The 21541-nt window shown below is 34.4% G+C and overlaps 1 protein-coding gene across 10 annotated transcripts in view; it reads left to right on the top strand.

Annotated features, from left to right (window-relative positions):
* The window catches only part of LOC119835858 (protein Jumonji), a 32467-nt gene extending 14270 nt beyond the window's left edge, over positions 1-18197 (top strand). For 5 of the 10 annotated variants that reach the window (XM_038360902.1, XM_038360907.1, XM_038360905.1 and 2 more), the window contains 19 exons: positions 573-629; positions 1623-1679; positions 2157-2228; positions 3050-3115; positions 3909-3974; positions 4801-4878; positions 10306-10383; positions 10682-10759; positions 11123-11167; positions 11399-12294; positions 13457-13693; positions 13817-14012; positions 14407-14639; positions 15508-15705; positions 15791-15957; positions 16684-16975; positions 17112-17285; positions 17498-17596; positions 17933-18197. In XM_038360902.1, the coding sequence (XP_038216830.1) occupies positions 573-629; positions 1623-1679; positions 2157-2228; positions 3050-3115; positions 3909-3974; positions 4801-4878; positions 10306-10383; positions 10682-10759; positions 11123-11167; positions 11399-12294; positions 13457-13693; positions 13817-14012; positions 14407-14639; positions 15508-15705; positions 15791-15957; positions 16684-16975; positions 17112-17285; positions 17498-17596; positions 17933-18100 (3257 nt within the window). In that variant the 3' untranslated portion in view covers positions 18101-18197. The remainder of the gene's footprint in view (positions 1-572; positions 630-1622; positions 1680-2156; positions 2229-3049; positions 3116-3908; positions 3975-4800; positions 4879-10305; positions 10384-10681; positions 10760-11122; positions 11168-11398; positions 12295-13456; positions 13694-13816; positions 14013-14406; positions 14640-15507; positions 15706-15790; positions 15958-16683; positions 16976-17111; positions 17286-17497; positions 17597-17932) is intronic. The other 5 variants (XM_038360910.1, XM_038360908.1, XM_038360904.1 and 2 more) reach the window with 3 other exon arrangements.
* Positions 18198-21541: the final 3344 nt, after the last annotated feature.

The raw sequence follows: 21541 nt of genomic DNA, 5'->3' as shown, positions 1-21541 counted from the left end.
ATTGGATAGAAAATTCCTCAGGGGGTTCCATTTACTTCGCACTCTCCACAAATTGCGTGAATGTCCACGTAAATCTTTGTTTTCATTCAGAGTGTACAAACTGTCAATCCCGGGTATATTATAATACCCACTAAGTATTTTGTATGTGTCGATAAGACTTCCCCTCTGCCTGCACCTTTCAAAAGATGTGAGGTCAAGTGCTTTCAGACGTTGTTCATAAGGTTAATTTCTAAGATATCTGACCATCTTTGTAGTTCTTCTTTGTACATTTTCTGTGTGTGTGATATCTTTTTTAAAAATATGGATCCCAGATCACATATGCATACTCTAACAGTGGTCGTATGTAAGTTTTATATAACTTTATGAAAGTTCTCGATGTAAGACGTTTAAAAGCTTTCCTAACAAGATACATCATGGAGTTTGCTCTTTTAACCACGCCAGTAATGTGAGTTTCCCAATTTAAATCAGATTGATTGAAGTCGTCAAATAATAATGAAGCCCTAGGTAACATTGTTTTATGAGATGCATATATTTTAAGAAAACCATAATACATCATCATGTTTTTATTTCAGTTAAAGAAGTATCCGTATACATGTCGCCTCTTCCTAGTACTTCTAAGGATACAGGAGGTATATTTTTGTTTTCATGGTTGATAAGGGTATATTTTAGCGTAGTAGCGTACATTTTATATATGTCACCGTTAGATTGTAAAGATCGTTAGATTACAATCTATCTAGCGAGATTGTAAACTATCGATAGATTGTGATCCGTATCATTATGATTGCAATTTGACTCATTATTCTTCGCTATATTGTAATCTACCGAAGTGAAACTGTTAAATTACAATCTGTCCCGCGTCAAATTGTCAACTGTCTGCAAGTTCTTCCTGATTGGTCGGTCTCATTGTAAGAGCGATTTATCACGACAAACCGTTCTATGTCCCCGTAGAGTTACAAATAAAATAGATAACCTAACCTAACCTAACCTAACCTAATCATATTTTTTATGTCTTGATTTAATCGGTCTATACTTCATTGGCTTTGCGGATATCTTGGTCTTCCATTAACTATTTTACAAGCAGGCTGCATTTTATTCGAAAGATATTAGTTATTTTCAAGACAAAATCAATTTATAATTACGAAAACATAGTTGTTTACATTCGACGACTAACGAAATAACAAACAAATATGGCGTGTGGTTGGGGTGGCGGTGGCACATACCGTTCAACCAATCAGTGCGCGAGTTGCATTCCGTCCTACGCCGGTTCACAATTCGACCGTTTCCCATCGATAGATTACAATCAAGCGAAAAATGATGCGTTAAATTGCAATCATAATGATACGGTTCACAATCTATCGATAGTTTACAATCTTACGGTGACATATAGACAGAAGGACACTGCCTATTATTGCCCTATATTTGTACCACTAATACTCTCTCATAAAATATATGTATAGAGATGCATTCTGATAAAATAATATGTATTTCATGTTATATTTTTATATAATACCTTGTTTGATTGATTGAAGTCGTCAGATAATAATGAAGCCCTTGGTAACATTGTTTTATGAGATGCATATATTTTAAGAAAACCATAATACATCATCATGTTTTTATTTCAGTTAGGGAATTATTTGTACCCGTATTGTCTCCTCCTGGTACTTCTAAGGATACAGCAGGTATGTTTTTGTTTTCATGGTTGATAAGGGTATATTTTAGCGTAGTAGCGTACATTTTATATAAATAAAAGGACACTGCCTATTATTTCCCCATATTTGTACCACTAATACTCTCTCATAAAATGTTTATTATTTTGTTATATTTTATATATAAAAGAAAGTGGTGTTAGTTACACTATTTATAACTGAAGAACGGATTAACCAATTTGGCTGAAAATTTGTGCAGAGGTAGCTTGGACCCAGGAGACGGACATAGGGTAGTTTTTATCCCGGAAATCCCACGGGAACGGGAACATGCTTGAAAAACCCCGGGTCTAAGTTTCCTGCGACTATGCGAGCATAGCCGCGGGCGGATAGCTAGTATTTTTATATGAAACCTTGTTTGATTGATTGTTTCATCAACATACTTAAGCATATTTTTTAAATTCCATGTATGTTCATGTATTTTTTTAATTGTTAGCTGTATTATGCTTTTAGTTATCATTGAGAATTCAGATTCAATAATAGAAGAAGAGGAAGAAGAAGTTGTGGAAGGGCATATAATGCAAGGTATTGCAATTTTTTTTAGTAATTATAACTCCTCTGTTTATAACAATAGATTATGCTGTAGCATTGAATGTAATACAAAATAAATATGCATACATTGTAAAATGTTAACATATTGTGACATGAATATTATCTAAATCAAACATAATCTTTTTTTTTAATTTTTTATGTCATAGTCGACAATTGAGCAGGTGGGTCGCCTGATGGAGAGCGCTACCACCGCCCATAAACATTTGGAGAGGAGTAAGGTCAATTGCAGACCTTTCGCCTCTACAAATGGATTGCCGATTTTATATTGGGAAGGGATTAAGAGAGGAACGAAGGAAAGGACTGGGACGGTTAGGGAAAATGATATAGGCCACCCACTGTACGAAACACAATAGCAAGCTATTATTACACGCCGGTTTTCTGTGGTGGTGGGGTACTTCCCGGTGCGAGCTGGCCCAATTCGTACCGAAGCGTGCTCGACTCCCACATTAGTAATATTCTACATAATCTTATTCGATTTATTTATAATTTGAACAATATCAATAAAAATTATATTTTCTTTATTTTAATAATATTCATGAATGAATGTATGAACATATAAATAATGTTAATGATAATTGATAATGTTAAATTAATAATTGATTCTAATAACAATACAATATTATGTATTAATTGCATGCCAGTTCACATACGAATACGTAATTATAACGAATTATGAATTTGAATAGAATTTGTAATGAATTAGAAATGAATTTGAAAATATGCTGATGAGGTTTCACATAGTTAGAAATGTGACTTGTTTTGATCTCCATATTTGTTTGTTGGTAACCTTTTAGATACCATTGAATACGCGGATGAAATCTTAGTGAAAACAAAATTTGAGAACGCCGATTACAAAGAAGGTATTGCATTTATTCACACTCATTAATTATAATTCCTTTATTGTTACGATTATTCATATTTTATAAAGAATTTAAATTATTTTCGGATCGGATCAGATGAGGCTTTAGATAGAAAAGTTATTGATGACTTTTCGTATCGAAAACCAACGTTTTTCTAATATTGTATTTGTTAAAGCAAAAATATAGCAAAATGTAACTTTATTGTCTTGGCCACCATGTTTTGGTAACCATACTGTGGTGACACGAACATTGGTGACACGACTTGCCCTCTCACCCTCAGACAACAAATATGGATAATCTTGTTCTGGTACATTGATTAATTACTGGTATACTAATAGATGTGTAGAAATTAAGATGTTGACGAGGTGATTTTTATCACCAACATAGTTCAAAAATTCAATAAACAATGTGTTTGATTCAAAACATTTTGTAGATATATGATGGACATGCAATTAATATGTGCATGTGTGTGTCACTGTTATGGTAGAAGAAGAAAAAAAAATCTTAAAGTAAACATAATCAATGTAACGTTTTGTTGTTTTTTTTTTTTTAATAATAAAATAAAATTTGATAATTGATAATGTTAAATTAATAATTGATTCTAAAAACAATACAATATTATGTATTAATTGCGTGCCAGTTCACATAGGAATACGTAATTATAACGAATTATGAATTTGAATAGAATTTGTAATGAATTAGACATGAATTTGAAAATATGCTGATGAGATTTCACATAGTTAGAAATGTGACTTGTTTTGATCTCCATATTTGTTTGTTGGTAACCTTTTAGATACCATTGAATACGCGGATAAAATCGTAGTGAAAGCAAAATTTGAGAACGCCGATTACAAAGAAGGTATTGCATTTATTCACACTCATTAATTATAATTCCTTTATTGTTACGATTATTCATATTTTATAAAGAATTTAAATTATTTTCGGATCGGATCAGATGAGGCTTTAGATAGAAAAGTAATTGATGACTTTTCGTATCGAAAACTAACGTTTTTCTAATATTGTATTTGTTAAAGCAAAAATATAGCAAAATGTAACTTTATTGTCTTGGCCACCATGTTTTGGTAACCATACTGTGGTGACACGAACATTGGTGACACGACTTGCCCTCTCACCCTCAGACAACAAATATGGATAATCTTGTTCTGGTACATTCAATAAACAATGTGTTTGATTCAAAACATTTTGTAGATATATGATGGACATGCAATTAATATGTGCATGTGTGTGTGTCACTGTTATGGTAGAAAAAAAATCTTAAAGTAAACATAATCAATGTAACGTTTTGTTGTAATTTTTTTTTTTAATGATAGGTATATAAATAAAAGTTAAATTAAGTGTTACATGTTATATGTGTGTAAAAACATTCATCATCAGCCCATATATGTTCCCACAGGCCTCCTACGAGGGTCTAGGCCGTAATCCACCACGTTAGTCAAGTGCGGGTTGGCAGATGTGTCACATGTTGTTGAACTTTTTTTTAATTCTCGAACATACCGGTTTCCTCACGATGTTTTTCTACACCGTTTCGAGCAGTAGTGATGTTATCCACATGCGCAGATAAATTGGAAAATCAGTTTATTTCCTGCACGCTTGCCTGGTCTCGAATCCCCAGGTTACCACCACTGAGCCACCACTGCCTTTTGAAAAACATGTTTTTGTTTTAGGTGATGCTGAAAATTCTGATGACTCTGACGATTGTATTATAGATGATGATTTGGATTACAAATTGCACTACAAACCAGGTAATGCAATGTGCAACGTGTTTGATACTTATTTGTGTGATTTACTTACTGTGATTATTTCTACATTGTTGATTCTATAAATATTGCATGCCAACTATTATATAAATACTACCTGTGTCCGCTGCTTCACCCGCGTAAATGAGTTTTTTTTTAATCTCATCCGTGGAAAGATTGGAATAAGAAGTAGCCTAAATTATTTCTTATTACATTAGCTATCTGCCAGAGCGGTTCCAGAGTAAGCAGAAAAAACATACAAATATTGTAAAACTATATTTTTTGGTAAATTTACAATGTATGCACATCCATATGTATGTAAAACATACTGAATCCAAGCATAAGACAGATAAATACCTTCTTTCATTTTATCAATATGTTTCTGCGGGCCTAGACAAGTGGCAAACGCTACCGTGTCTATTCCTTTTCTTCAAATGCTAACGTCTTGGAAATGTCGTTATCAATTTGGTAGTCAGTGTCCAAACACTTGTCGAACGCCTTGTCTAATATATCTTTTTTCAATTCAATTTTATTTTATGAATGGCAGTGCTGTGTTGCCACAATTTTGCCAATGTCACGTTGTGGATAGTTTTACATCTGAGATTTATAAGAGGCTCAAAAGTATCCGTCAAGCGCAGATATCACAACACAAAAATGAAACACACAATATATAGAAATTACCATTACTACCAACACTAACTAAATTACCAACACTAAGTTAATTTGTTATGGACAAACAGTAATAATATACAAAGTATAACATAAAAACGAAAATCTACTATATTTTTGGACGCTTGATAAATATTCATAGTTTTATTTTGTTAGAAATAATAAATTTAGAAATAACATAAACAAATGGGGTACTAGTTAGTGAGAGAAGGGATTTCATGTTAGTAGGACGAGGTACAGTACTAATATATCTTATGAAAAGATTTCGGTATGATAGATTCTATTTTAAGACTAATGTCATTTAGTACCTAAGTCTGTGATTGACGTGAAGTTTTATTTTAAAAATCAATAAGTTTTTAATGCACGGTTCTTTTATTATCTTATCTTATCTTATATCTTTAAACGAGCAATTCTTGTATATATATAATTGGAATCTCGGAATCGGCTCCAACGATTTTCATGAAATTTAGTATATAGGGGGTTTCGGGGGCCATAAATCGATCTAGCTAGGAATCTTTTTTAGAAAATGTGATATTCGTGTTTTATTCGTGTTTTATCGACTTAATTTTACTTTTTAACAAATAGGAGGCGTTTGAGTAGTCCCAATTTATTATGACTCTTCCTGACATCTATTAGAGAATAATAATACTATAAATGCGAAAGTTTGTGAGGATGGATGCATATGTATGTGTGCGTCTGTTACTCTTTCACGCAAAAACTACTGAACCGATTGCAATGAAATTTGCTTCGTAGATAGCTGGACAACTGAAATAACACATAGACACTTTTTATACCGATATTCCTGCGGGATACGGACTTACGCGGTTTCAACCGCGGGTCACAGCTAGTATATTATTTAAGACCGAAGATAAAAAAAATTGTATGGTAATTTTAGTAATAAAAAAATAAAAATTTTGTAATACATCGAAGAATTTGGTAAACCATTTATCATATTATTAATCATTCATCATCTTATTATTTTCACGACTATAAAAAAACATTTACTTTTTTATTTTAGTAATGGATCCGAGGTTCAGGGCTAGTCCTGAGAAATTTAAGGTATATAATTTCTGAATTTGTTCAATCCACGAGTTAGTTTAATTTTGCTACAAAGCTTGGACTAGTGTAGTCGACTGTAACATTAATAATAACGTCACTCAAGTCGCACATTTCCTTACTAACTATCGTTATATATTAAGAACTTCCATTTTGTAGCGTTATCTACAAAGTGTAAGCGTACGCCTCCTTTTTTTTAATTTTTTTATAGTGTGGAAATCTTACATAGATACCCACGGCCCCCAGGGAAGAGGTCGTGGGTTATGTCGGATTCCTACCGACTAAAACCCCTACTGTGTTTCGTCGAGCCACATAAATGAAGGGGCCACGTGTGCTTGTTAAAATTCGTCCGCGACAAGCGTACGCCTCCTAAGCGAACGCTAACAGTCTAATTCGTTTGTCACTTCTATGGAGATTAATCTACGACTCCGGCGTTTCATGTGCGCTGAGGCTATTTACATGTCATAAGCTTGTGTCATTTCCATACATTGAGTAATCTATTCTATTCTCTTCTACTATTGATTGCGTCGCTTGTCTAGGCTCGCTGAGCGGAATGTCAGTTTTCAATCTTAGCTAAAGCTGTCAGTAACTTTTTTAAAATTACTATTAGAATTGGTGTGTATGTGAATGGGTTGTTATAAAGTTGTCTATATTAAACTCAAACATTTAGTTATTCAATTAGACTTCTAAAACACTTGTGGATCGTCATAACATAGTTATAACATTTACCACCGGTTCGGAAAGCAGTTTCTAGAGAGAAGAGCCGGCAAGAAACTCAGTAGTTGCTCCTTTGAAATGATGTAAATTTTTTCCTGTGGTACTTAAGCGACAATATTCCATAAATTATCATATTCCATAAATTCATTAATGGTGTTGTAGGTTCTGAAGTTTATTCCTCAAAAGCTTCACAATTCCTTCTATATGTTGTACTTACTTATTTTTTTCTGTTTTTTTTTTTAATTATTTATTTATTTCTAAAACAACCTTGAATTTACCTAATTTATTTTTATAATTTGGAATTATGAGCTCAGTTACCCAGTTCGACTGATTTACAATTCCATATTATTTTTTTAATTGCTAGCTTGATTTATACTTTTTGATATCATTCACGAGTCGATGGGCCTGACGGCATCCCTGCTGTAGTTCTTAAGATTTGTGCTCCAGAGTTGGCACCGGTGTTGACGCGCTTGTTTCGTTACTCATACGCCACTGGTATAGTCCCTATAGTAGGGGAGCCCGAGATGCTAAATGTGTATTTACTCGAGCGTTTCAGAAACCTATTGGAATTCGCAGATTATACGATAGCAAGAAAAAAAGTCCTATAGTGTTTTCAATTTTAGCGGTGGAAAAAGGTTTTTGATATTTTTTTTTTTTTTGTAAAAGAAAAACGGGGCTGTGGAAATACTCAAGCACGTGAGATTTTGATATTTTAAATGCATTGGCATATCACTGAAATAAAATATAACTTATTCTTACGATTTATGTGGTAATTTCGTGGCTACAAATAAAAGGTAAAATATAAAAATATATGACTCGAGCGCGTCAGATAAAGATATTACGGGTTATTTACAACATAAAAAATCCATATTTCGCTAATCTGACAATTTGAGCGTAACCTTAAAGAATTATCGATATTTTTAAATTTTCTGCGGCTCCTGCGAGCGCACCCACCAGTATTAACTGCTCATACTTTCTGGAGGTACTTAGTAATAGGTAAGGTACGTTCCCTTATAATAATCTGACGCGCTCGAGTAAATCCCAAAATCCCCTCTTGGGCTCCCCTACTACTAGCTCCTGGAAGACCTCCTTGGTCACCCGATCCCGAAGAAAGGCATACACTCCGACCCATCCAACTACAGGCCAATTGTAGTTACCTCCTTATTCTCTAGAGTAATGGAGTCCATCATCAACAGTCAGCTCTTGCGTTATCTTGAAGATCACCAGCTTTTATACGACCAACAATACGGCTTTCGTCAACGTCGCTCTGCTGGTGACCTTCTAGCATAACTGACTCATCGGTGGGCTAAAGCAGTTGAAAATAAGGGGGAGGTGCTGGCTGTTAGTTTGGATGTAGCGAAAGCCTTTGATCGGGTATGGCACGGCTTCTTTCCAAACTTTCACCTTATGGACTACCTGTGAGACTATACAATTGGGTAGCTAGTTTTCTTATGGCACGTAGCATAAAAGTCGTTGTCGACGGCTATTGCTCCGAATCTAAGCCTATTAATGCTGGAGTTCCACAAGGCAGTGTTGTCACCTACGGTGTTTCTTCTACATTTCAATGATATGATGCAAATACGCAACATTCATTGTTATGCGGATGATAGCACTGGTGATGCCTATTACGCTGGCCAAGCATCAGTCTCGCAGGATCAAACCAACCTGTATCGGAACGACCTTGTGTCTAATATTGAGAACACCCTCGAGGAAATCTCGACCTGGGGCCAATTCAAGTTATTTGATTTCAACACTTCTAAGACACAGGTATGCGCGTATACCGCTAAGAAAAGTCCCTTTGCCGTATCCATTACCTTCCAGAACACTCCCCTAACAATCAAATCTAGCATCGGAATTCTTGGTGTCAAAATTACGGCAGACGTCCAGTTTCGTGGTTTTTTGGAGGATAAAGCTAAGGTAGCTTCGAAAAAATTAGGGGTGCTCGCCAGGGCGAGACGGTATTTCACACCGGCTCATCGCCTCCAACTATAAGGTTCAAGTTCGGCTCCATATGGAATACTGTTCTCACCTCTGGGCCGGAGCATCCCAATATCAACTGTTCCCAGGCACATTCGATGGGGATACCTTCAAGAAAAGGGCATATTATCATTGTCTCAAAGGCCGGCAATACACTCGCGATGCCCCCAACAGCGCAAGCGCTTATGGGCGGCGGGCGTCACTTTCCATCAGGTGACCCGCCTGCTCGTTTGCCTGCTAGGCGATAAAAAAAAATCATTTGAAACTCGAATAAAACCATAGAAAAAGTAAAAAAAAACCGAATACTAAAAAAACCGATAACAAAGAAGTTATTGCATTAAATAATATTCGCATGAGGTTTTACATAGAAAAGGAATCGATGCTTTTCGTTTCGAATTGTAATTTTATTAATAATAATAATTTTAAATTTTAATTGTTACTATGTTCGAATTGTAACATTGTTGTCTTGGCCTCCATGTTTTGGTGACATACTGTAGAGGACACGAAATACGAATGATCTTGTTGTGATACATTGCTTTTTTAGTGCAAGCTTGTATTTATGCTAATAGATGTCTAGAAATTCAGATGTTGACGAGGAGATTTGTAATACCAACATAGTTAAAAGTGGTGCCACATAACAAATTGTTACATGTTCTAATAAAAAGCGAAAGACGGTATTGTAACACGCAGTGTGCTTGATTCTAGGCATTCTATTAGATCTGTGATTAACATACCGTTAAAAAAAATATGTGTCAATGTTAGAGACATGGTAGCCGGTATAAATACCATTCTGAGGTAGCATTCCATAATGCAAATAGGTATGAAAAATGGTGTCTGCACGTGGGTGCCCCTCTAAATTACGCATTATCAGTAGACATAAAATAAAATGTTTTTGTTTTCCCGTAGATTCCTTGTTTTGATTGCTTCTGCTAACTTTTTTTTTTCTTGAATTGAAAGATTGATTAAGTGGTACATGTTATTTTTAGTTAAAAAAAACATATATTTTTCTTATAGATGAGACTGAAAGTTCTGAAGAGTCTGTTATTGTAATTGATATTGATGATCACGCAATAGGGGCACTGAACGTACCAGGTAAGGCAATGTGTAATGTGTTTGATACTTTGTGATTGTTGCGATAGTTTATATCTTATAAAGCATTTCGAAATATCCTGATGAAAAGAAAATATATGAATAAAATAGAAAAGGAATTGATAACTTGTTGTTTCAAAAACTTACGTTTTCTAATATTTAAATTTTTACCGCTTTAGAAATGTAACTATTGTCCGGCCACCATGTTTTGGTAACAAAACTTACTCTCTCGAAATCACATAAATATGGATGACCCTTATCTGTTTCATTGTTTTAACGTATGTTGTATTTGTGCTTATAGATTTTTTTAGAAGTACAGGAGACGAGATCGTGATGGAACAAGATATAATACCGTATCCAACAGAAAGCCAAGTAGAAGGTATTGTAAAAAACAATTTATTTGACTTTAATCCAAGAATCAAAATAATATGAAATGAACGTATTATTAGAAAAATATGTGTTATTGTATGATAATAAAGATAAGATAGTATTAATTCAATTTTGAAGTAGCAACCAATGCAAATAAGTATGAGAATTGGTTTCTGCACGTGCGTGCCTCTAAATCCGGCGCGTTATGGGTAAAATTAGTAATTATTAAACACATCTTTTTGTTTTTCTCTAGAATGCCCGTTTTGATCGCTTTTAAGATTAAACATAATTAACACTAAAACATTTGAAAGATATGATATGATGTGTTTCATATTATTTTTTATTTGCATCAAAATATTTATTGTTTTTATAGATGCGGTTGATTTTGTTTATAGCGAAGAGGCAAATTTCACACCAGGTATATATTTCTACATTTTAACTTCAATAAAAGAAAATAAATCATGCTAACTGTTATATGAGTAAGTAAAAGTAAGTGGTTTTTCTTTTGGCTTTAGACTTAGGTAGGTATAATTCATTAAAAAACATTTAATCACGCGAACCTTTACAAAATACTTTTGTTAGGTTGTTGTAACGATGTTTTCATGTAAGATGATATACAACAGAGTTATAGCAATATTCAAATTTTCAGAATGTGCACAGATTGAAGACACTCCTAGTGCAACTGCTAATAATCCGGGAATTACACGCACCGGCAAGAATAAAAGAAATATCATGTCGTGCCCCTCAAGGCACATTACTTCAATAAAGGAAATTGTTTGCTGCAGTAATACTGACCTGAATGAGAAATGTAACGATTGCAATTTTTGTACGAAAATAAAAATTGTATCGTCAGCTGTGAAAGCACTAGAATCGTCGGGATTGAATTTATTACTCGCAGAGAACATAATCATTGAAAATCTTCGCACTGACCTCATTTATGAATTCGGAGAAAACCTCATTACCGACAGCGAATTGAAAGAAATTATCGGGGCAGTTCGTGCTAAGCAACTTCATATTAATTCACAGCAGAATAGCCCACAGTCTATCACTCATACCTCCAGAGCCTCATCATCAGTGTCATCTGGTCAAAACAACCATCAAACTCGGTCAACTATAAATGCAAATGTTCAGAGTAGTACGTCAAATTCTTCCACGCCACGCAACGTACGCAAACCCTCAAAAAACTCAAAGGTCGAAATATCATTTGCGAAGGCCCAAGATAAGTCTCAGAAAACTGAAGTCACGCGTAAACAAGTTACCAGTTCTGAAAAGCGACAACGGCATGAGACCTGTAACCAAAATGCTGGCCCTTCCCGTGGCAATTCGCTCGGTCATCGGAGACGATCTACCTACAAATCGGCCTCCAAACTCCCTGGACCATCTTCTGGTTTAAGTTACGATTCATCTTCTAGTTCCGTTTGCTCCGTTTCTTCCAGTGACGATGAAGTCTTATCAAAGAAGAGGAAGTTGAACGAAAATCAAAATGTTGATCGACCAGAGATGTTGGAAGCTCCCGTTTTTAGACCGACGGAAGACGAATTTAAGGTTACAATTATTATCTTAAATATGTTTTTTTTTTTGAATCAACATGTCATCCCCATATGAACAACTTCTCTATTTAAACAAATCTATTGAATTATATTACAAGCTAAAAACAAAACACAACTATAACCTACGACTTGTTCCTATCAGCACAATTCTGTACAACATCCTGGTGATTTGAGAGGTAAGATTGGATAATAAGGAATTTAACAATCCCACCTCCCGTAGACTATACACATATCATTTTTGGAGGTAAATTAAAACCGTTCCGCATCATTCCGCACACATTCCACTAAAATATGATATACTTCCTCAATCATATCACAATCAGTACATCTAGGAGTCGGAACCTTCTTCATAAGGAATAAAAACTGTTTAGTGGGATGTGTCCAGAGCGAAGACGAAACGCCGTCACTATGTCAGTCACTATGTCACTATGAATTTTGCACCAGTAAACCCTGGCCAGCGAGTCAGTTCGGGTTGAATAGTTTTATACCAAATTCTTTTACATAGTGATCGTTCATCAAAATATAGTTTCCACAAGTTGAATTGAAAAAAACCTTCAATATTATTTGTTCATCGACTCAAATGTTTCAGGGCACTTTTAGAATCGGTTAAAATCACAAAGTAACCAGAATTAAGTGAATTAACGTATGATACAGCTTCCGCAATAGCTATTAATTCTTAACACAATAGATAATTTTGCTGTTACGTTAAGTTTAACAGAACAATTGGCTTGAGGATCATAAAAAGCTAAACCTGATCCATCAACCATCTTACAACCATCCGTGAAAATTTTATAAAATTGCTATAATGTTTACTTAAGTGTTTCTCAGAAATTGATTATAAAAGTATATCATTCAACAGTTTTTTTGGACAGAGAAACATCATCGATATCAGTAGAGATTACATCGGTTAAGTCCACGTTGCTGACCCACGTATCGAGTGAAAACGTTTGTAACTATCGAGCGAGCGTAAATCACAATTGTTGAAAACAAGTAAACAAGTTTTTGCTTATCCTTAACTTCGTACAGCTACTTCGTACGGATACCGACACGAGGCTCTCTTAAATGTGTATTTTTATCTTTGAAACGTACATTTCAAAATTAAAAACACGCAACATTTCAAAATTAAAAATACATTCTCATATCGTTCATAATTTTAGGATCCCATGCAATATTTGGAATCGATATTGCCAAGCGCAGCAAAGTACGGATTATGCAAAGTCATCCCACCGGATACGTTCGACCCGCCTTGCATTCTGGATAACGACATCCGATTTGGTATAACATATCAGTACATAGCTCGTATGTACAAGCGCTGGGGCCCGGCCGCGAGAGAACTTTGCAACATTCGGGCGAATTTGATAACGCAAAAAGTACAATGTAATAGACCACCCTTGGTATGTTGTATATTTTAAACCAATTATAATGATTGTACTTTGTTGATGTAATGGAGTTTATTTGTCTATGGCTTGCCCAAGGTACATTAAAAATCTCCTACTAATTTTGTTTTCCCTTTTCAGCTTGAGGGCCTTGAGGTAAACTTACCGAAACTGTTTAACGTCGTGCAGCGCTTAGGTGGAATGAAGAACGTATTCACTAAGAAGAAATGGAATAAGGTTGCTGAGGAGATGAGATACAAAAAACTGATAAACCCAGAAAAGAGGCTAGATCAAATTTATGTAAAATTTCTTTTAGCGTACGATACGTTGACTTATCGTGAGTAATCAGTTATCATTTTATTAAATATTAATTCCATATTGGATCCATGCAAGATTCTAAATTAAATAATGACATCGTACAAGGCTTTTAAACCTAGATAGAGCTTCCTTCTTCCTTTATATTGATACTGTATATATACTACTAGCATTCGCAAACACATTTTAAAAACTAAAATTGCATTATTAGATTTTTGACAAATCAATATTCCTAGCCAGAAAACTGTTGAGCTTGAAAAAAAAGACTACCTGTATTATTCCTATTTATAGAAATCCTGTAAAGAAATAACATACAGCTAACTCAAAGAAAAAAGTAATTTTTAATAAAATATAATCATCTATCGTAAATCATTGTTTGTGTGGATTTACCTTATTACACTATATCTATATTACAGATGAGCGTAAGAGGCTGGTCAATCAAGTGAATCGTTTATGGAAAAAGCGTAACGAAAACATGCTACGACGAGCTATGAACCCGCTGCACAGACAGAAACGCATGTTGGCGGAGTCAGATTCCTCTTCCGACGAGGAGTATGCCCCAGAAGATGTACCAATTTATGAGGCTTTAAGCGAAACTGAAGACTGTGTTATCGCGGGCAGAAATATGACCTTGAAGATGTTCAAAAAGGTATATTGTAATGTCTTTTCAAGTACCGAGAACTAGTATTATAATATTTGTATATTGTAGATGTGCCCACGAACTTTGTTTCGCCATCAAAAAGCTTTCATTCAAACTTTGACCAGCTTGTAATATAAAGAAAGCACAACATTGTATTCTATGCTTTATTCTGATGTATAAGCTATATTATTGATAAGTTTCATTAAAATTCACTAACCAGTTTTTACTTAAAAGGTAACAAACATCCATCCATCCATACTTACAAACTTTCTCGTTTATAATATTAATAGGTTTGGATGCACACTTTAAATAAATTGAAAGATAATTTAAAATTTTCAAGATATATCCATGTACAATAATTAATAACAATGCAAGAGTTGTCAATTTCAATGTTTCCATTTAACTCACGCCAAGTTCACGTATTGCTCTTAATATTCAATTCTATTTTTACAAATATTGTGTACCTTGAAATTGTGGGAGTCGAGCACGCTTCGGCACGAGTTGGGCCAGCTCGCACCGGGCAAGTACCACACCCCCACAGAAAACCGGCGTGAAATAGTGGCATGCCATTGTGTTTCGCACGGCGAGTGGGGAAGCCGGAGGCCCGTTTCCTTTTCCTCGCCCGTCCCGGTCCATTCCTTCTTTCCAGTCGTTAATCCTTTCCTTTTCCCTTACCCCATAAAAGCGGGCAGCGCATTCGCAGAGGGCGGTGGTGATCGCTTACTATCACGCGAACCACCAGCTCAGTTGTCCGCTATGACGTAAAAAAAAATTGTTACTAAAGCTTTCGTCTGGGTTTACTGTTTCTTGATGATACATATAGCGTTTTATTATACACAGTTAGACATCGAAGAATAATGAAATTTTAATATTTCAGATCGCCAATACGGCTGTGAATATCAATATTGACACGCATACTTGCAGCCCTGAAAATGTTGAAAGGATATATTGGAAGCACGTTGAAACCGGCGAGGACCATGTGTGTGTGTATGCGGCCTCCATCGACACGGGCGTGGCTAACCTCGGGTTCCCAAACGATGAACAAGCATACAGAAATCATCCGTGGAATTTAAAGGTAACACTAACATTGTAAACTGAATTCGCAGTAAATTGTTATTTATTATAAATTGTCCAATGTTGATTAAATTTTATTTTAACAGAGGCTCAGTGAAAATCCACGCAATGTTCTTAGTTACCTTGGCCCAGTCGTGGGCATGACCGTGCCAACCCTCCATCTTGCAATGGTGTTCTCAACCAGCTGCTGGCATCGTGATCCGCATGGATTGCCTTGGATCGAATACATACACGAGGGTTCCGAGAAAATATGGTGAGTGGGGGTTTAATAATAAATAAAAGCATAACTATATGGAAGAAATTAATGGAAATATTTTTTTCATTCACTTCCATTCTATTTTTTATTATTTACAAAAGGGGAAATCAGAATTACAGCTTATATTATAAAAATGCTTAAAGTACTCATGTGATCATTGAAGTATTTCTCATTTTTTTTTTTTTTTTTATATGTTACAGTCGGCAATGGAGCTGGTGGGACGCCTGATGGTAAGCGCTACCACCGCCCATGAACATTTGGAGAGGCATAAGGTCCATTGCAGACCTTACGCCTCTACAAATGGATTGCCGACTTTTTGGGAAGGGATTAAGAAAGGATTGGCGATAGGAATAAAGGAAAGGACTGGGAAGGGTAAGGAAAAGGATATGGGCCTCCGGCTCCCCCACTCACCGAACGATACACAGCAGAATGCTATTTCACGCCGGTCTTCTGTGGGGGTGTGGTACTTCCCCGGTGCGAGCTGGCCCAATTCGTGCCGAAGCGTGCTCGACTACCACATACAATTAAAATTATTATGAATATACATTCATGGATATTGATACCCATTGATTTACATTACTCTACTTTCAGATTTGCCAAATCTATTGATGCTTTAACGATTTAACACTATTCAGATTGTCATAAGCACAACATAAATTTTTTTTAATAATCAAATTAATAGTATTTAATCAATATGGTACCGATGTTTTTCTGTTATTATAGGTATGGAATCCCAGACGATCAAAGCGATAACTTTCGCAGTGCAGTGGAAACTCTGTGTCCCACATTCTGCCAAAATAAATCCATCTGGCTTCCATCGGACATAACAATGATACCACCGGAAGTGCTTCAGGAATATAATGTCTCCATGTGTCGTGCCACACAAAATCCGGGCGAGTTCATCATTGTCTGCCCCAAGGCTTACTCTTGTTCAATTGCCACTAATCTATCCGTTTCTGAGAGTGTTTATTTCGCTACAAAGTCCTGGATGGATAATTACGCCCAAGTATTTCAAGTTAGTATAACGTTTCTTTCTTATTGTACTTGTGAAATTTTGATTTATTAAATATAACTGAGGAAATTTGCATTAAATATTATCATTTATACGTAATTTTACAAATAAGAATTGGTATGTGTGTAATGGCTTACAGGAGCTGCGTAATAGTTGCGAACCAGCTATGTTCTCCATCGAACAATTGTTACTCTCATTCACAAAGGACAGCCGAACTCCTCTTGATATGCTACACCAAATCTACCCTGTGTTGAATGAAATTGTAAAAAAAGAACTACAAAATCGGCGTTCTATTAAAAGACTTGGTTTTAAGGTGAGTTATAAATGAATAGCTTGTACGTATAAGGTTAGTTTTTTGTCTTTGAATGTATTATATATTTGCTATTTTGCGCTGGGAATATAAGTATCGATTCCATTTTAGAATATGACATTTTTCTAACTGAGAAGCCTGTATACCTTACTGTTTACAAATAGGGGAAAAATATATATTATGAAACATTTTAAATTTTTTTCTATGAATTTCAGGGTAAAGATATTGAAGCGAAACCGCCTACTACGGGTGCCTGGAATGTTCGCGATCAAGACGAATGTGAGCTTTGTCGAGTTACGCTTTATCTCTCAAGGGTAAATATATAAATCGTAGTATAGCGTTTAAATTATTTCTATTAACATCGATGGTTTATTGTCCATGCTATATTTAACCTTACTTTAAATATAATTATATGTAATACAACAATACCGTAGTAAAACTAACTATCGCGGCTTCGCTCGCGTGGTTAAAGGAAATTTCTATGGGAATGAATGAACTCATTAAAAAAGCCTATATCATGAGTTATAGCCCACTAATTATCTCCAATCACAAAAATAATACAAAGAAATCCTCTGTTGCGATAGAGTATTTAAATAATTTGTAAGTTTACAAGGATTGTACGATTTAACTCAAATTAATTACGTTTGCAGGTCAGGGGTATGTTTGAAAAGAAATCGACTTTGTGTCTAGAACATGCATTAGCAATCTTGAAAAAGAATGTAAGACCAAAATTCTTGTTAGAGGTAGAGCACATTATGCCGTCTGAATCGTTGACACAAATTGTAGAAACTTTACAAAACCGGCTGAGTAAAACTTAGAATACTACATAGTCTACAAACATATATTATAACATCTAATTTGGAGCCATTAACTCTCAAAGACTTATTTTTGTTACACTTGTGGGTCTACAAAAGATTAAAAAAAGAAAATAGTATATTTTTACGATTTCAAAATTTTTGTTATAAAAATATGTTTATAACAAAAATTTTATTTTAATTTTATTTTTTATAACAAAAACTATGCAAGGAAATAATGAGAAAAAAATTACTTAACAAGACTGATGTGACCTATCACAAAAAAAATAGAAATACCTATTTTTCACTTATTATAAATGATTGAATAATGCATAAGATTAATTATCTTTTAAGTTTTTTTCTTGATGTTGTGATTTTTATTATGTAATTTAAGAAGTATGTTTGTTTTTTTTTTTAGAATTGTTATTTTTTTTGTATTTGTTGAACTTGATCGTTCAAACCTCTAGTCACTATATTATAGTGAATATTATTTCAGCTTGCCATAAGGCGTATAACCTATCAATAGGGCATGTCACATTAATGTCCCGCTGATTTTAAAAAATACACCAAAACATCAAATTGTTTCGCTATGCTCTATTTGGGTTGATTTCATACACCATATTATATACGAGAAGAAGAGAGGTAGAAAATTGTGATTTCTTTGTGAGCCACCGGCCTAGTATGCGCGCCACGACAAATTATTACTATAATCATTAACATAATTACTTTATAAATTTAAAATTAAAGCGAAAAATAATATATAGAAAACTGAAAAATACAATAGTTAATTAACATTACAAAAATTCAATTACAAATTTTTGTTTGAATGTTGTTTGTTGATAACAAACTTGATCTCTTTGATCTGATATCGATACCGGCAAATATTATGACTCGCGCATGACGTGTAGCGCATGCTAGCTCTGCGGGGGGAGATCCATTTAATTTATTATAAGCATTAATATATTTTTTTAATGTAAGATTGTAATAATGTGAGCAGAAATAAAACAGATTAACATTTGATTATTTATTAATATTATTTCAGCTTGCCATAAGGCGTAAAACCTATCAATAGGGCATGTCACATTAATGTCCCGCTGATTTTAAAAAATACACCAAAACATCAAATTGTTTCGCTATGCACTATTTGGGTTGATTTCATACACATTCATACATAAGCATTAATATATTTTTTTAATGTAAGATTGTAATAATGTGAGCAGAAATAAAACGAGATTAACATTTGATTATTTATTTGTTTAACTATGAATACCTACCTAAATCCTTTAATGAGAAATATATGAAAATTACCCGATAATTTTTATCCGAAGTAATTTGTAATGTTTTTTCCATGAGTCTAAGAGGTACAAGCAAAGCCAGCCTATACAACCTGGGTCGCCCTGGATTTGGCAGGTAACAGATAGTAAACGTGAACAAAATTGTGTTTCAAATTTGTGATAGCATAAAACTTGGTTTTCACATATATAATACTTACAATCATATTAGGAACCGCCTCGTCTATTGGCGGACACTTAGGACAGTAACAAACCCTTTCCAGACACCCTCACAGTCTAATCCTACTAATCCTACTATTATTATAAATGCGAAAGTTTGTAGGGATGTGTGTGTGGCAACTTTTTATCCCGATGTTCCTACGGACTTACGCGGGTGAAACCGCGGGGCGCAGCTAGTTATTGATAAATATACTTTCGTTATAGTATAAAATCTAACTTTTATATCATTTATTCAGAAAACTATACGAATAATGTTTCCACAATCCCGAGTCATGGTTCCCCTCTCTTCCCAGGCACATTTAAATCTAGTCCAGGCGTGCGTGCGATTATACTTCGGCCGTTCAGAGAATGCGTTCCTGACACCTATCAGTTAGTCACGACTAGTGATGGGCACAACATAACACTGAGTACGTTACCGTTCCTCCAAAATGAACCGCCGCATTATTTTAAGACTATTTTCGTTTTAAATTGGCGGAATCATTTAAAATTTATATTTTCGTTATTTAAGTGGAAACCAAAAAAAAGTAATTCATATAATAAAATTGAATGTGTGTACAGAATATTAATCAGACTCCGATTCGCTTGAGGAGGTGGTGTGTTCATCATCATCTTCGCCTACATGTATAATTATATTATTATCAATAATAATTATATTTTTATATTTCATAAAAGTTATTTTATAGCCCATTATTTTCAAATTCTTAAAAGAAAAACAAAACGTATTATTTTATATTATAAGTATAACTGTATAAGAGCATAACGATACTTGCCTGTTATTTTTAGCACAGCACTACAAATATGAAGCGCTGACATAACCTTGTAATAGCGTAGTATAGATTTAGAAAAATATTGTTTACCAAGTTATTTGACACTCAGTTTGGCACAAAATTATAACATTCATTGATTATTGATATAATAATTTTTTTTAATGCTCATCAATTGTTAAAACGGTAAACAACCAGCAAAAATATTTTTATTTTAACTGCAACGCCATTACAAAGTTACGTCGTCAGTTCATTCGCGATGTGTCAGGAACGCATTCTATGAACGGCCGAACTATAATATACATGTACGTTAGTGCGAGTGAAATAGCATGATCGGTCCACAGCGATCTCTTTCTATATAATAAAATATAACGTAGATCTGCGCGTCGCGGGCTCTCACTTTATATGATTTTGGAAATACTACTATTTTGTAAACGCGAGTTTGTAAGTAGTCACGCAGAGTAACAAAGTTCCATCCGTCCCTTTTATACTATGTCACGTAAACACAACTGAATGGATTTTAACAGTATATAGCTCATACATCAGAATAAGATAAAAATTATAAAAGCAGTAAAGTACTTTATATTGCCCGTGAGTTCGTCCTTGGGAGTTAGGGGATTTGAAAACGTGTCCTTTAAGCAATACTTAGTAAACTTATGCGCTTATTACACTACACTGAATTCTCAAATCATCTTGATTGAAGTGTTTGATCTGAGACTAAATCTAGTCGTCTTAATCCAGTCCTCGTTTAATTTAGGATTGTGTGTTTGCATTCACAAGTAATTGCCGTCATCAAATGATTCTTGATCGGACGCCCCTCTTCAAAATTGATAGTGATATTTAAATATAGTGGTCATTAGATATTCTATATCACCAAAACAAAACTTTATCTGCGACTATTATTGAAATTGATTTTTATTTGAAAACACAATATTATAATTAAAATGAAATTTCAAATCTCATTAAATTTAATCCACTACTGCTTCTGCCATAGATCTTTTAATTCACAACTTCCCCGAAATCAAATTTGCTGAGAGTATCGATTTGAAGATCTGGAACACCTGATATGGAACTCTAAGAGCCCAGCTACTCTATAACATGTTTAAGAATGAGGTTGAGGAAATATTGTTCAGTCTGATGGGCAGTTACTGTTGACTTACTACATTAATACTTTTTTTTTTTTTTTTTTT

This window comes from Zerene cesonia, chromosome Z, assembly GCF_012273895.1.
Source record: "Zerene cesonia ecotype Mississippi chromosome Z, Zerene_cesonia_1.1, whole genome shotgun sequence".
NCBI lineage: Eukaryota > Metazoa > Arthropoda > Insecta > Lepidoptera > Pieridae > Zerene > Zerene cesonia.
This window is presented reverse-complemented; position numbering and strand designations above follow the sequence as displayed.